Source organism: Carassius auratus, unplaced genomic scaffold, assembly GCF_003368295.1.
Source record: "Carassius auratus strain Wakin unplaced genomic scaffold, ASM336829v1 scaf_tig00216209, whole genome shotgun sequence".
NCBI lineage: Eukaryota > Metazoa > Chordata > Actinopteri > Cypriniformes > Cyprinidae > Carassius > Carassius auratus.
In genome coordinates this window covers 197,864-212,744 of record NW_020528458.1, presented here as the reverse complement: position 1 = coordinate 212,744, position 14,881 = coordinate 197,864, and the positions used below count along the sequence as shown (strand labels likewise).

General features: G+C 35.2%; 2 protein-coding genes across 2 annotated transcripts in view; one reads left to right on the top strand and one right to left on the bottom strand.

Annotated features, from left to right (window-relative positions):
* Positions 1–388: 388 nt before the first annotated feature.
* Positions 389–4,852, bottom strand: LOC113097380 (gastrula zinc finger protein XlCGF7.1-like). Its single transcript, XM_026262624.1, has 3 exons — positions 4,633–4,852; positions 3,653–3,854; positions 389–2,789 (listed from the first exon to the last, which is right to left on the bottom strand). Exons 2-3 carry the CDS (start codon positions 3,708–3,710, stop codon positions 2,152–2,154), a joined length of 696 nt encoding a protein of 231 aa, XP_026118409.1. The 5' UTR covers positions 3,711–3,854; positions 4,633–4,852; the 3' UTR covers positions 389–2,151.
* A 1,080-nt stretch (positions 4,853–5,932) lies between these two features.
* The window catches only part of LOC113097377 (gastrula zinc finger protein XlCGF26.1-like), a 62,240-nt gene continuing 53,291 nt past the window's right edge, over positions 5,933–14,881 (top strand). Inside the window, exons 1-3 of the mRNA XM_026262621.1 lie at positions 5,933–6,000; positions 8,255–8,310; positions 11,022–12,065. Coding sequence (XP_026118406.1) covers positions 5,933–6,000; positions 8,255–8,310; positions 11,022–12,065 — 1,168 coding nt within the window. The remainder of the gene's footprint in view (positions 6,001–8,254; positions 8,311–11,021; positions 12,066–14,881) is intronic.

Sequence of the window (14,881 nt, the reverse complement as noted above, 5' to 3'; positions counted from 1 at the left end):
GAAAGAATTAACAGTGACCCAAAAAGCAAAGTTAGAAAATGAGAGACAGAGATGGAAGGATAATGTCCTAAACAAAATGTTAAAAAAGTAGGAGATATAGGACCAAGAGTATTGGAGTAAAGCAAAGAAAAGGTCCAGGACCCGGTTCCCATCGCTAAGTAGTTCTTAACCTATTCCTTAACCTCTCTCTTAATGTTATGACACGATTCCCGACACGTTCGTATGCAAAGTATATCTTCTGTAAGTCACACTTTCGTAAGGTTGGTCTGGACCATTCGTAAGCTCTCGCTTAGCATTGTTTGAGCTCAAGATGCTAATTGTCATCACTGTGCAGCAGTCTTTAGAAATCAGTGCAACGCAGTACAAGTCAAACTATGGTATTACAACAATGATTTTATGTTATGGATATTTTAAGACTAATAATAAAATATGTTCGCAATTGATACAGGCCTATTTATGAAGTCGATTTTATGTGGTATCAGAACTAAAATGGTGGTAATTAGCCTAGGCTATTTGGTAATGTCATTAAAGCGTTTAAATTGGCAATCACTTTTGATAATTACAATCTGGCAAACAATTTGGGTATAAATGGCTAAGATCTATAAATGAGTAAGCATGGTGGTGTCCAGTAAGTGGAACGTAAGAGGCAGCGTGTTAAGAAGCATCCTAAGGGACACTTCTGGGAACACACTTAGGAACATAAACAACTTTGGTAAGATATATCTTTCGAGTCTTCTTATCGGGGAACTGGGCCCAGAGCTATGCAGAATAGATGGCTGAATGAAATAGTCCACCAAAAAGCCCTCTGGACCAGACTGTTGAGGAGCCAACTTCAAGCAGGCATGCCCTTGCAGCTGAGAGGGAGAGGAGAAAGGGAGATAAAAGTATTGAAAGAAAAGGTTAAAGGGGATGAAGTAGTAAATATAATATATACAATCAATGAATAATGGACGGGAGCAGATTGGAGGAGAGGAAGCAGCGAGAGAGATGCTTAAATAAAAACTAAACAAAACAAAAACTCCCACTAACTAAAGTTAACTAAACCAAACTATCTATCAACAGAAAATGTAGAAACAAACATCTACAGAGAACAAGCATTACTAACCCTAGTTTTCTAAATACATCATAAATGAAGAACAACTATTTATTTCAAAAACAGAAGTTACAGCCTCTTCTTCCGTTTCCTGAACAAGAACTTAGAAAAAAATCTTCTTGTCTTCATGAAAAATATGCTACAGCTCACTAGAGATGTTACGAAGCTTGTATCAAAAAAAACAACACATTTCATATTGAAGCACTGTATCAGAACTTGATTCGTTTTGAGAAAAGCACATGATCTTTGATATGCAAAGCTTTATTCGCCTGAAAATCATGTGACTGCTTCAGTATGTGGTTCAAACTATCATATTTATCATAATTTAAATACTGTGCTGAAAAATAACTTTGGCCATGACATGACTGAGGGAGGGTTAAAATAAACGGATCACAGATTGAATTTATTAATTTGTTAGACTTATTTTAGTCCCAGTACACCGACACAAATTAATGACTTTGGCAATTACCATTATTCAGGTAAACCCCTTCCCTTGAGCGCAGAAGAGCCAATGGCAGTCGAGTATCAGTTGCACAGGGAGCAGAAGTTGGACATCTGTAGATGGAAACATGGGAAAACGATGTTCCTGGGATACTTGTTACAGTGATTCCAGGTATCCTGAGAGGATAGGCAATGGAATTTATTTTATTCTATTTTCTAAACCCAAACAAAACTGAGCAAAATGTTTCAAAACATTCTCTCCATTCTGTGCCAGAATTTATACATTTAAAAAAAATATAGGAACAAAGTTTTCACACTGATTGGGCGGGCCTTATCGATTGGTCAGTTGTGTTGAAAGCTTTGCTGGTACAGAACACTTGCATTATAAGGCAACTGAACATAATATAAAACGCATAAGCAAGCACATTGAAGAAAAATAATTAATCTGTGATATTGTTCTTTGGGGAGGAACACCATCTTTGAGTTGATCTGAATCTCACAGTTGAATCTGCTGCTTTTGAATTCATCCAGATGATATTTCACTGCTCGATGCATTATTGTGTCTCATCGGTTGAGTACGCTGCATCAGATCTGAAAGTGCTTGATCTGAAGATGATCTACTTGCTGTGATTGTTTTTTGTATGACTGTGTAAAGAAACTGAATGATTGAAACACTTCCCACATTCAGTGCAGTGATACGGTTTCTCTCCAGTGTGGATCCTCTTGTGTGTCTTCAGGTTTCCCGACTGACTGAATCTCTTGTTACAGTATAAACACTTGTACGGTTTCTCTCCAGTATGAACTCTCACATGTGCCTTAAATTGTTGTTTTAGTGCAAAACTCTTCCCGCACTGATCACATATGTGCAGTTTCTCTCCTGTGTGGACTACCTTGTGTCTGTTCATGTCTCCTGACCGACTGAATCTCTTGTCACAGTGTGAACACTTGTGAGGTTTCTCTCCAGTGTGGATGTTCATGTGATCCTTAAGGTTTTCTGAACGTGTGAAACTCTTCCCACATTGATCACAAGTGAATGGTTTCTCTCCAGTGTGAACTCTCACGTGAAGCAGAAGATGATGTTTGAATGAGAAACTCTTTCCACACTGAGTGCAGGTGAAAGATTTCTTGGCTTTTCTTTTCATTAAATCTCTCTGTTTGGTTTGAGAGCAACTCAAATGTTGTTCTCCATTTTTGACATGATTATTCTTTTCGGTTTCGCTGAATTCTTCATTTTCTTCATCTTCTTCAATCAACTCTAAAATAAAAGTAAAAATGATAAATTTTCAGTAACACTCAGAAACCCCGATGAACCTTGATGTAAAAATCTAAAATAATAATTGACAATGATATATAAAATGTTGGTTATTATAGTATTTTTTTTAATTATACACTTCTGTTAGTCTGGTAATACCAAACTCTGCTACTTCGCTGTGCTTCGTAGACAGACTCTGGAAGGGCATAACTGACAAGCATTTACTTTCTTGTGGAGTGGCGCCTGACTGAAGTTTAAAATCATTGGTGTACCCATTAGCCAATCACATAACGTTTGGTTATGATGTGTATTATTCGCCACCTCAGCCACTGTAAACACAGGTATGCTGCGGAAAAAACTATCGAGCGACCAAGAGGGACACAATCACAATTATCGCCTTGTGGACTTTGACCTCCCTAGTTTCTCGCGGACGATCGGTAACAGTTGATAAATTAAACTTTTCCCAAAACCTGTCAGGAGTAGGGCCGAAACAACACCTTCATTCAAAATGTTTAACAAACACTCTTCTTGTTCGGGCTTCAGTAGACAAATGCTGGGAATATTCTCCACAGTAGGGGTGCGGGATAAATATTGTGCGATAATTAATATGCATCTCGTCAGTAAAGCCGGTTCTCTAATCAGCGGTAAATTCCACCAGGTGTGTGATTTCACACAGAGCAGTTAACAAGGGCTCTGTGTAGTCAGGCTACACCTCTATAACATTACATGAAGGAAGTACATTGATCTTTGAATTATAATTTTTAAAACATAGACAAATCCCATATTTCTGTAGGGAAATAGATTAAATATGATTGATCAGCTACACTAATATCTAACAGAAATGAAGAATGAATAATACCACAAACCTGTTTCTTCTTGAGTATCTTCAGTGTGTTTGATTCTGCCGGGTTCTGGATCTCTCATCTTCTCTCTGTCCTCTTTAATAAACTCAGTCTTTACAGATTTCAGATCTTCCTGATGATTTAATGCTCGTCTTCACTTTAGCATTTATTGCTAAATTACTAAATGTGTAATTGTCATTGGAGGAGCTTCAATGGCCATGAATGTCTAAGGGAAAGAAGCAGATTTGCCAAAATCAACAATAAATAAAGCAAATCTATAAATAATGTTATAGTCAGTTACTTACACGCATGCATGCATATAAATATATGTGTGTGTGTGGGTGAAGAGACAAAAGCCTACATAAAAAAAAGTATTGCTTCTTTGTAGATCATTATATTACTATATTAAAAGATACAAAGAGCACATTAGTTTAAAATGCTCACTCAGTAATACTGTAAACTCTTGCGGTAATTCAAACAATATAAGCATTTCATAACCACATGAGACAATTCAGATCAATACATGAACAGATTTATAGTATATAAAAGAAATCTGTTCATATCCATGTATTGATTTAAAATGTCCCACGAAGCTCATTAGATAAGCTAAATATGATGTATTTATCAGGGTTTGTAAGTAATTATAATCATGTAAAGTGACTATAACAAGTTTGATCTGCCAAAGATAAACGACAGAGAAATAACGTTATTAATAAAATCTCATTAACATATCTTGATAACGGGTAACATTCATTCCTCTCCCAGATCTTGAGACATCAGTAACAGCAACATCACTCCAGACATCGAAACAATCATTGACACAATCATAGGAAAACGTGTTCTTGTTTGTCACTTATGTTTCTTTAAGTTAGCAAACGCATAAGCAGCACTGTGCACGATTAAAAAAAAGTCGGGAACGACTCGTATACTGTTGCATAAACATGCTGTGTAAAGTGTATTTTACAATTGTTTAAATAATATGTGAAATACTGTGAACTGTTTACCTCTCCTCAGGAGACTCACGCTGACTAGAGAGCGCGCTCTGGTGATGACGTCATCGCCGCGAGGCGGGATCTTCAAAAAAGCTTCAAATCTTGAGTACGTCTGCGTCCGAAATTACATACTCAATGAGAAGGTACTTCATTTCAACAAATTCTTATTTAACGAGCGCTAAAATAGTACGTACTCTACAGCCAAATTTGAGTATGAACGTGATCCGCCATGTTTACGTTATCATGTGACGTATGACGTTACAACATGTGCAACAACTTCAAAGATATGACTGCGACAGGTTTAATATCTACTGTCTCTTGATATTTTGATGTTAATGCTATTTGCTGATGTTTTGGTCTTGTTGAAGACACAGCTTTTATATAGTGATTGTAGTATAACAAATACATTTTGTGTGGATTTAAGTTTTTATATATTTAACCCAACTGAAATGACCCACAATTTAATCCTAAAATTAATTATTTTGTATTAGGAAAGCCCAAAATCGTTATCTCATGAATATTTAATCTACACACAAAATTGTCTTAAATCTGCTGTTATCCTCTTTTTCTTGATTAATTTCTCTCGTTTCATCCCTGAGGCTTATAATAACAAAAAGCAACAGCAACAAATGTATTTTTTTAAATGCATTTTGGTTATATAAATATTGATTATTTAAAGTGATTTAATCCTTTTTTCCTCTGTTTATAATTTCGTATTATGATGTACTGTATGCAAACCCATTACAGTTATGTTTTCTCTTGTCATTATGATTGTTTATTGTTAAAGATACTACCATCTGTCCCTGAGATTGTATGCAATTATTCGTTCTGCAGTAATAACAATATAATAAAAAGTAAATAAGAATGACAGGTACACAAACACCTCATAGCATCAGTAACAGGTTTCCTCTGGAGATGATTTAGTCAAACAAGCAAATTGTAAATAGTTTTTTTTTTTTTCTTATGCCTCAGCTATGCATGACTTCAAACTAGACAAATGCAGCCAAGATGAATACATCTAAATATTCAGTCAAGTAATGAATGAATGCATGTGTTAACTAAACAATTACGCTATATTTTATTTACTGACAACAACAGGAGACATGAATAAATGAGTAAAAATAAAAATAACCATCACAACAAATAAATACAAGTCCACAACACAAAACTTAATTCAATCATTGTTCTGTTTTTGAATGTTTACAGACAGTGAACCCACATCCGTCCATCAGGTACTTCACTGCTGCAGTCAGGCTGAATCTGATCATGATGAGAGAGGGACATCGAGTCCTTGTCTGAGAGGACAGAGAGGATGAGGAAGACCATGATGAAGACCCTGATCCACACAACCCTGAACACATGCGGGCAGTGGTGGATGAAGTACACAAATCAAGTGCTTGAGTGAAAGTACAGATATGTATAATAAAATATTACTCCAGTAAAAGTAATAGTACTCCTTTTTCAATTCTACTCGAGTGAAAATGCAAAAGTACTTGATTTTTTTAATGTATTTAAGGGTTACTGTATACTGTTTATGTCCAGAAAGGTAATAAAAACATCTTCAAAGTAGTCCATGTGACATCAGAGGGTCAGTTAGAATTTTTTGAAGCATAGAAAATACATTTTGGTCCAAAAATAACAAAAATGTTGACTTTATTCAGCAGTGTTATTTTTGGACCAAACAGAAAGCTCTTGGATTAAATCTGAAGATGAACGGAGGTTTTACGAGTTTGGGAACGACATGAAGGGTGAGTTATATTTCATTTTTGAGGGAACTATCCCTTTAAGAAAAAAAGTACTGACAGATAGATTTAGCAACATTATATAGGCTCCTTAATTACATTTTATATTAGAACAAATTTTACATAATCCTACTGCTCAAAATATCTGTAGTCAAGATACATTTTTGTTGTTGATTTGGAGTACATTGACGAGAGTGATGCAGTAATGTTCAGTGTGAAGACTGCGATGTACCTGAGAGAACACAGATCTGATCTGATCTTCACCAGGAAGAAAAAAAGTGTTGTTTTGCAGAACATCACAGTTATGACATGAGAATAAGGCCTGAAGTTCGGAAGAACATTCTAGCTTCACAACAGGAAAATACAATTATATTTTCATAATGATTTTTGTTTCCTCTCAAACCTAGTCTGTAAACACCCCTGGCCAAATACCCCCAGAGGGCATCACTTCCCACTTTGATAATTACTACATAACCATGTTCTGGACATAACATGCTTTCTTTTCCCCCAAATGTAATCTATCAAGGTGGTTGAATAAAAATATTTGGACTTTATTTTTTTTAATTACCTCTACTTAGCACAAGCAAACTTGTTAGCATCACTTATTTCCAGTATGGCTATTAATAATCATATCTGTCTACTCAGCTAGTTAATCCAAACAATATAAAAAAATATACTGGTGATAAACAGACGTCATATAGGGAATGCATAGCATCTTAATAAAAGTGTTAACATTATGTCAGCGGGGGAAATTAAACGTGCATGAGTTGTTTTATTTAATCTGTTTTATTTTATTTTTTTCTTTTACCTAAAACATTGGTGTGTCAGCATCATATGCATTTAAGCATTTCAATGGGCTTAAATAGATCAATCTTTACGGCAGATGTAGTTGACAAACACCTGACAGTTTTGACTTAAATATGATTTTCAGTTATAATAATTAATCCCAAATTTCGAAATTAATAACTTACTTTTAGCAGCGCAGATCTCCCGGTTCTTACTTGCCGGAATCGTATAGTAAACGGTTTGAATCAGTGAGTTGTCGACTCTGTAACAGCTGCAATCAGATCATTCTAATTCGTAAACGAATCGTTTGGTGCGATTTGCGATCCGATTTAAAAGGTTCATTGAAAATACTCAGTTCGTTCATGAATCGTGTGATATATTAAAAGGAGTAACTATATGTTTTATGAAGTGTAGTGAAGTACGATTTTATGCTTTGGAATGTAGTGAGGTAAAAGTTACTAAAAATAAATCTACTCCAGTAAAGCAGCTTGAAAAGTGTACTTAAAGACAGTATAACAGCTACTATCCACAACTGCGTACTTCTTTCTTCACATGAATACTCAGCATTCAAACATACTCATGCTCGACCACTGCTTTTGCCTACTATGTAGTAGGGAAGTATGCCATTTCGGACACAGCGACTGAAGATCCGTCTGCTTCAAATCTGCACCCTTCCTCTCCTCCTCTCATTGCTTCACTCTCCAGTCCAGCGGGTGGCGCTAAGCACATTCGTTTGTTTGACAAACACCATTACGTTTAGTTTCACGGTTTTGTTTTGTTGTGATGCTGTCTTCATACAAACTGTTAGAAATGGTGTTTCAGTACAGTTTTTGAATCAGGTCAGTGTAATAATCTCATCCTCACATTCGTGCCTAAGTTTTTGAAGCAGGAATATCTGGAGGAGTATCGTCTGAACTGAGATCTGCTTCTGTGAAGATGGAGTTTGTTAAAAAGGAGAGTGAAGAGAACACGAGTGAACCAGAAACACTGAGAATAAAACACGAGGAACCAGAAGCCTGGATAATAAAACAAGAGGAACCAGAAACTACAATAATTAAACACGAGGAGCCAGAAACCTGGAGAATAAAACAAGAGGAACCAGAAACTATAAGAATAAAACACGAGGAACCAGAAACCTGGAGAATAAATCAGGATCAAGGAGGTTGGTGTTTATTCTTCATTGATCTTTAATGATTGTTTACGCATAAAATATGGAATGAGCAAAGAAAAAACTTAACATTCAATAGAACATAGAAACAAATCCAAAGAAAGCAATAGCAGTGGAAAAATACTGCTTGAAAAAATAAATAAAAATAAAGCAAGCAAAGTAAACTGAACACATCAGGTGTCAAATAAAAGAAAAGGAATGCCTAGAAATCTCTTTGTAAAAATTCTTGCATAAATTCTTCTACTTCCGCTGTTGTCAGTTTTGCAACATGATTCACGAGTTACCCTAAGAAAATATGAGCAAAGAAGGTTGTGAAAATAATCCTTTATTTGTACCTTATGAGCTGATATTTTCAGAGGCTTATTTATTCATATCTAATAATAATCTAATAAACAGCTAATAATTTTGATACATAAAGAAGTGAAGTGACATTCAGTCAAGTATGGTGACCCATACTCAGAATTCGTGCTCTGCATTTAACCCATCCAAAGTGCACACACACACACACACACACACTGTGAACACACACACGGAGCAGATTAAAGTTCAAAAGAACTATAAAGACCCATAGGTATCATTTTACAATAAGACCTTATTATTTAACCTTAGTTAATGCATTCACATTCACAATGAGCAATAGCTACATTTGCTACATAAGTTATTAATCTTTGTTAGAAAAATACAACTCTTTGTTCATGTTATCTCATAAAATAACAAAGCTGCAATAAAGAAAACACTTTCAAACAATAATATAAATCCCTAAAAACCCATGAAATCCAAGTCCAAAGGATCAACATCTGTTTGTATTTTATTGTTTTACAACTGTTTTGTTTTCTTTACAAATCATGGATGCACTTTTTTTTAATTGATATTAAGACTTTATATGTTACAATTGTAAATTTAAACTGTGAACCTTTAGAGTAGGGTCTAATATTTATGGTCTTTTTATAAAATACATTTTATAGGTATAATACATTTAGCTAAAGGATCCTGCAAGCACTTTAATTTACATTTTTATTTATTTATTGCTAAGGTTTGCGTATGGTGGTGTGTTCTTACAACATACAGAACTACAAAATTTTGCTATAAGTTTGAATGCATCATAATAATTAATGTAAATAGTGTTCATAGTCTGTTTGATTACATCTTTAACTGATTTTTCAGTACATTTCTGCCATATGTACATAAACTGACAGTGACCACTGATAAGTGACTACTAAATATTGTAAAAACTTAATTGCTTTGCAATTTTATTTTGTCACATAAACATAAGACTATCAGTTTCACCTTATTAATATTAATATATTTAACTTTTAACTGTAACATAGGCTGATTATTCTTATAGATTGAAACAAAAGTGCACTTTATAGCAATTAATAGACTGTGCACTCCTAATACTTATGAATAGAAGAAAGTGCAATGCCAAATGTGGTGAATAGGCCCAGCCTACTAAATAAAAGAGCCAATCATTGATTGGTAAAGTCATTGCATCACTGCACAGCTGCCATTAGAAAAGCTCTGGTTCCCATAGAAATATGCAGCGTTCACAAACTCGCGCTCATGACTGCGCATGCACGTTTGCTCCTCTAGCCTGGAAAATAAACCCTTTTTATCGCTATTTGAGCATAAGAAACAACAATTATGAGGCAGTTGTTGTAAGATTTCATTGGTGATTTTAAATATGAAATTAGATTGTAAGCTTGGTGAACAGTTATGGAGAATTTTATGTTTCCTCATTCAAAATGATAGGATCTGCACTTGCATGTGGGAGGCATTTTAAAGATGGCCACGGAGTAAAATTACTTGTTTTCAAGGGACATTAACGGTCTTTCAATACCAAGTATGCAGAGTTCAGACTTGCATGCTTGATGGTTCGGACTTCACAAACTCTTGGGGACGGTAGGATGAAAGTCTGATAATTCTGCAAATGCAACAGCAGCTTACTTGATAACGTCAGCCAGCTTGACTTGGCTACTCTAATAATCCTCACTGTATGTTGATTTATAGTAAGACGAAATATGATTTCAAACCCCACTGCCTCTTTCCGCTCACCACGGGGACCTGCGGGAACCTACGGGTTTGGACAGACAAGGCGAGAGAAAAGGAGATAGAAGGATGAGGAGCACAAACAATCATTAACTAATACTTATAAGTTATAAGTTAACAATGAACTAATCATTTACAAAACATGAATATACATTTATAAATAATTAACAAGGGACATGATAACATTTTATAAATGTTTTATTAATTCAGTTATAAGTCATTTATAAATAATTAAGCCCAACGACTCTTTATAGATGCAGACTTGATAAAAGGGGCAGCGCAAGAACACATCCGTCGCAGTTTAGGATTTAGTTTGTTGTAACAGAAACAATCTTTAGAGCTTTTGAATGATATAGTGGAGCACCAAAAAATAAGGGACACTTTTTCAACAAAATATATGTTAAATAATTGTGTAGTTGACCAAACTGTTTAATAGTTCTCCTTTTAGAAACGTTTAGAAATTACATTTTGAAGATTGATGTTCCTCATTCATGAAAAGTTTCAGGGAGGTAGCATTTATTAAATTGCATCACATGAAACACAATTTTGACTAGAATTGTCTGTTACACCAGGGATGACTTTTATTTACTTTAACATATGTTTGCTTGTTTTTTTTTTTCAAGTTACTAACAAATGAACGGTTTTTGCTTTTATTTTAGAGTTTATTGAAGAAATTGAGGAGAACCAAGAATTGAGTGAAGATGAGGAGAATCATCATGTCAGAACTGGAGACAAACCTTTGAGTTGCTCTCAAACCAAACGGAAAGATTTAAAGAAAAAAGCCAAGAAATCTTTTACCTGCACTCAGTGTGGAAACAGTTTTTCAAGAAAAACTTGTTTTGTGCTTCACATGAGAATTCATACTGGAGAGAAACCATACACATGTGATCAGTGCGGGAACAGTTTCGCACAATCAGGAACCCTTAAGAAACACATGAACACCCACACTGGAGAGAAACCGCACAAGTGTTCACACTGTGACAAGAGATTCACTCAGTCTGGATACCTGAAAGCACATGAGAGGATCCACACTGGAGAGAAACCGTACACATGTGATCAGTGCGGGAAGAGTTTTGCACGGAAAGCAATCCTTTTGAAACATTTGAAATTTCATTCAGGAGATAAACTGTACATATGTATTCAATGTGGGAAGAGTTTCATATACAAAAGAAGTCTTTATGTTCACATGAGAGTTCACACTGGTGAGAAACTGTACACTTGTGAGCAGTGCGGGAAGTGTTTCACACAATCATCACAACTTAAGAGACACATGAAGATCCACACTGAAGAGAAACTGTACTCGTGTGATCAATGTGGCAAAACATTTTTGAGGGCTTCAGATCTGAAGAAACACCTGACGGTTCATTCAAAGGAGAAGCCACATTCGTGTCATCTGTGTGGAAAGAGCTTTTCACGTTTTTCATCTTTGAAACAACATAAAAAAACGCACACTGGTGTGAGAGAGTACATGTGCTTGTGTAAAAAGACTTTTACTACAGCGACCAGTTTAAAACAGCATGAGAGGATCCACACTGGAGAGAAACCTTACAAGTGTTCACACTGTGACAAGAGATTCAGAGTGTCATCAAGTCTGAAAACACACGAGAGGATTCACACTGGAGAGAAACCGTATCACTGCACTGAATGTGGGAAGTGTTTCAGTCGTTCATCTTCTCTACACAGACATACAAAAAACAATCATAGTTAGTATTCAAGATTCAGCTGAGATTCTGATCAAATCAAAGATGGAGTTCCTCCCTAAATAACCGTCAAAACATTGCATTATTTTGCTTTCTTATTCTTCTTCACTGTTTTTCTTAAATGACTAATTATTCTTCCACTTAAGATGTATTTAGAAAATGCAGATGTAAGGTATACTGTCACGCAACTGATCCTTCTGTGCTTCTCTTGTAGGAAGGGATGGGTACCAGAACATGGTATAGATCATAATTGTGAGAATAGTAATACTCTTAAAATCTTAACTATACCCAGGGCTCGAGTTGAGGGGGGGTGGCATACCCCTGATCTAATAAAAAATTACAAAAAGCACCCCCTCATTAAAACCACCATCCCTCCTTACCATCCCATTAGATTAATAATGTGTATTATGTAAAACTTATTTAAAAGAAATGTTAAAATACTCTTCTAAAAATTCACAAACTAAATAATGGCAGTGGGCCAAGCTGTAAGTACTGTAAGAAGCTGCTCACAGCTAAAGCAAGTTTTTGTCATTTTTTGCAAGGAAGGTATGACTTTTCCTTGATTAGAATTAAAGGAAATTCCCCTAACGTTGTAATGATGTAATGTTATTGTACTGTATGTGTGTGTGTGACTGTGAGGGACTGAGAGATGATAGTAGAGCTGATATTATCAAGTACGTCACCGACTTTGCAACAAACAAAAAAACAAACAAAAACACATTTTGTTCAAATGCCTCCCAAAAAATTGCCCTTATAATTCAGGCAATGAAAGAAAAAAATACCCATGTGTGAGTATTTGTTTTTTTATTCATTGCACAGGCAATGTACTTTTCTGAATATCAACACCTGTGCGCGAGCACAAATGTACTATTGGTCTGACAGCTGCGCTGCAGGAGGAAAAGGCCAGTTAGCACAGCTTGACAGAGTTCGCCAACACTATATTTTTTTAAAATAATGTAGCTTTATATCTAGCAAACAACATCAGGATAAAAGGTATTAAGTTAAAATTAACTTACCACACTCTTGTGGGCTTTCATCTTCACAATAAATCTGCCATGGTGCCATGCCATCTCACGAGGAGATGTTTGTTAACATCTAAAAATGACTAACACATAAAATGCAACTCATTACACTCTCTGTGCTGTCTGTTTTGAGGGGAGGAACATTAATAAATCAGACATTATTTTAGTTTATTCCAATTTGTTGATACTTTACTACATATTAGGTATGGATAAATATATTATTCATGCAACAATGCTTATTACTGTAATAACGTTCATTAAAAAGCATAGCTATATGGATGATAAGAACTTGCTCTCATGAATGTTTTTAATCAGGATTTTTGTAAAAGGTTAACTACCAAACTGAATTAAATAGCATAGCATTCTTCATGACCAGAGTTTGCTTATTTCATTCTGTAATCTATACATTGTATGCTCTCCAAAAAGACACTTATAATATCTGGATCTGGCAACACAACTGAGAAGCAACTCCCTATCAAAGGCCGCTCGGTGACCAAATAAAGTAACTGTCGCTATAAACACATGAAGTCGTCTTGTTTGTTTTATCAATTAAGCTGTGCTGACCAGCATTTCCCTCCCGCAGTGGAGCTGGCTGACCATCGTGAGGCAGGCGGGAAATGTTTTTAGATGACCTCCGGAGCACGCATCCTTCTAAATGAGACACTTAGGAAAATTAACCATGGTTTTACTACAAATGAAACCAAAAAACCATGGTTTCTGTAGTTAAACCATGGTAACCACAAATTAACCATGGTTTTGCTTTATTAACCATAGTTTAACCATGGTATTTGTAGTAAATCTGTGGTTTTACAAATGGCAGTCAATACGCCAAAAAACCATGTGTTACTACAGTTTTACTATAATAAAACCATGGTTATTTTTTGTAAGGGTGATATCTGTTCTCTAATTATTGTTGTATAGTCTTACTAATTAAGCACATTAACTCTTCAAACTTTTATATTTACACTGGCACATCCGACACGTTTGCCCATAAAGATAGAATTTTTAATCTATTATGAAGCAGACGTGCCTGAGCGTTTGCGTTACACGCAGAAACATTCAAAAGCATTGAAACTATTGTTAAGCCTCTGCCAAATGGATGTATAAATAAAACATCCTACGTTTGCTAAGAAAACTGCAAACATTTTAATTTTTTATACAACGTTAACGTTAACCCTTCAGCAAGACAGTTCAGTCCCATGGCTTCGTTAAGTTTCATTAGTGATTCTGCCATTACTGTATTTTCATATATATATATTTAATTTACATCCAATTACACAACAGCAGCAGAAATTCGGCTAATATAAAGTGAAATCTAATTATCTTACCTTGACAGTTTAGAGAGTTTATCCATTGACACGCGCAGACCGTGTTGAAGTGGAGAGTAGCAAGGTTTTTTTTTTTTTTTTTTTTAATGAGAAGGGGCGGGAAGACACACACGCCAATCATCGCATGACTCAATGACCGCATAACACAAGTACTTTTCGATTATAAGGAAAAAAAAAAAAAAAACCTTTGACATACTTATGAATAAAATAAAATAGGATTATTCATAAAATAAATAATCTTGTATTGTTACATTATGATATAACCCTAAATTATATAAAACGTGAACTACATAGAATTAAATCAATTTAATCCCAGACGGCATTTCAACGTTGAAACAATGTTGAATTACCTTTCTATTTTGCAAATTGGATCAACATTGATATTGTGACGTTGATTCACCGTTGTAATCGCGACGCAGTTTAAACTTCTTACCTTCATCATGGGTGATTTATGGTCAATCTGGAGACC

Coding starts and splice junctions, on each gene's coding strand:
- LOC113097380 (XM_026262624.1), bottom strand. CDS start 3,710: ATGAGAGATCCAGAACCCGGCAGAATCAAACACACTGAAGATACTCAA. Junction 2,790..3,652: donor AGATACTCAAGAAGAAACAG/GTTTGTGGTATT, acceptor CTTTTATTTTAG/AGTTGATTGAAGAAGATGAA.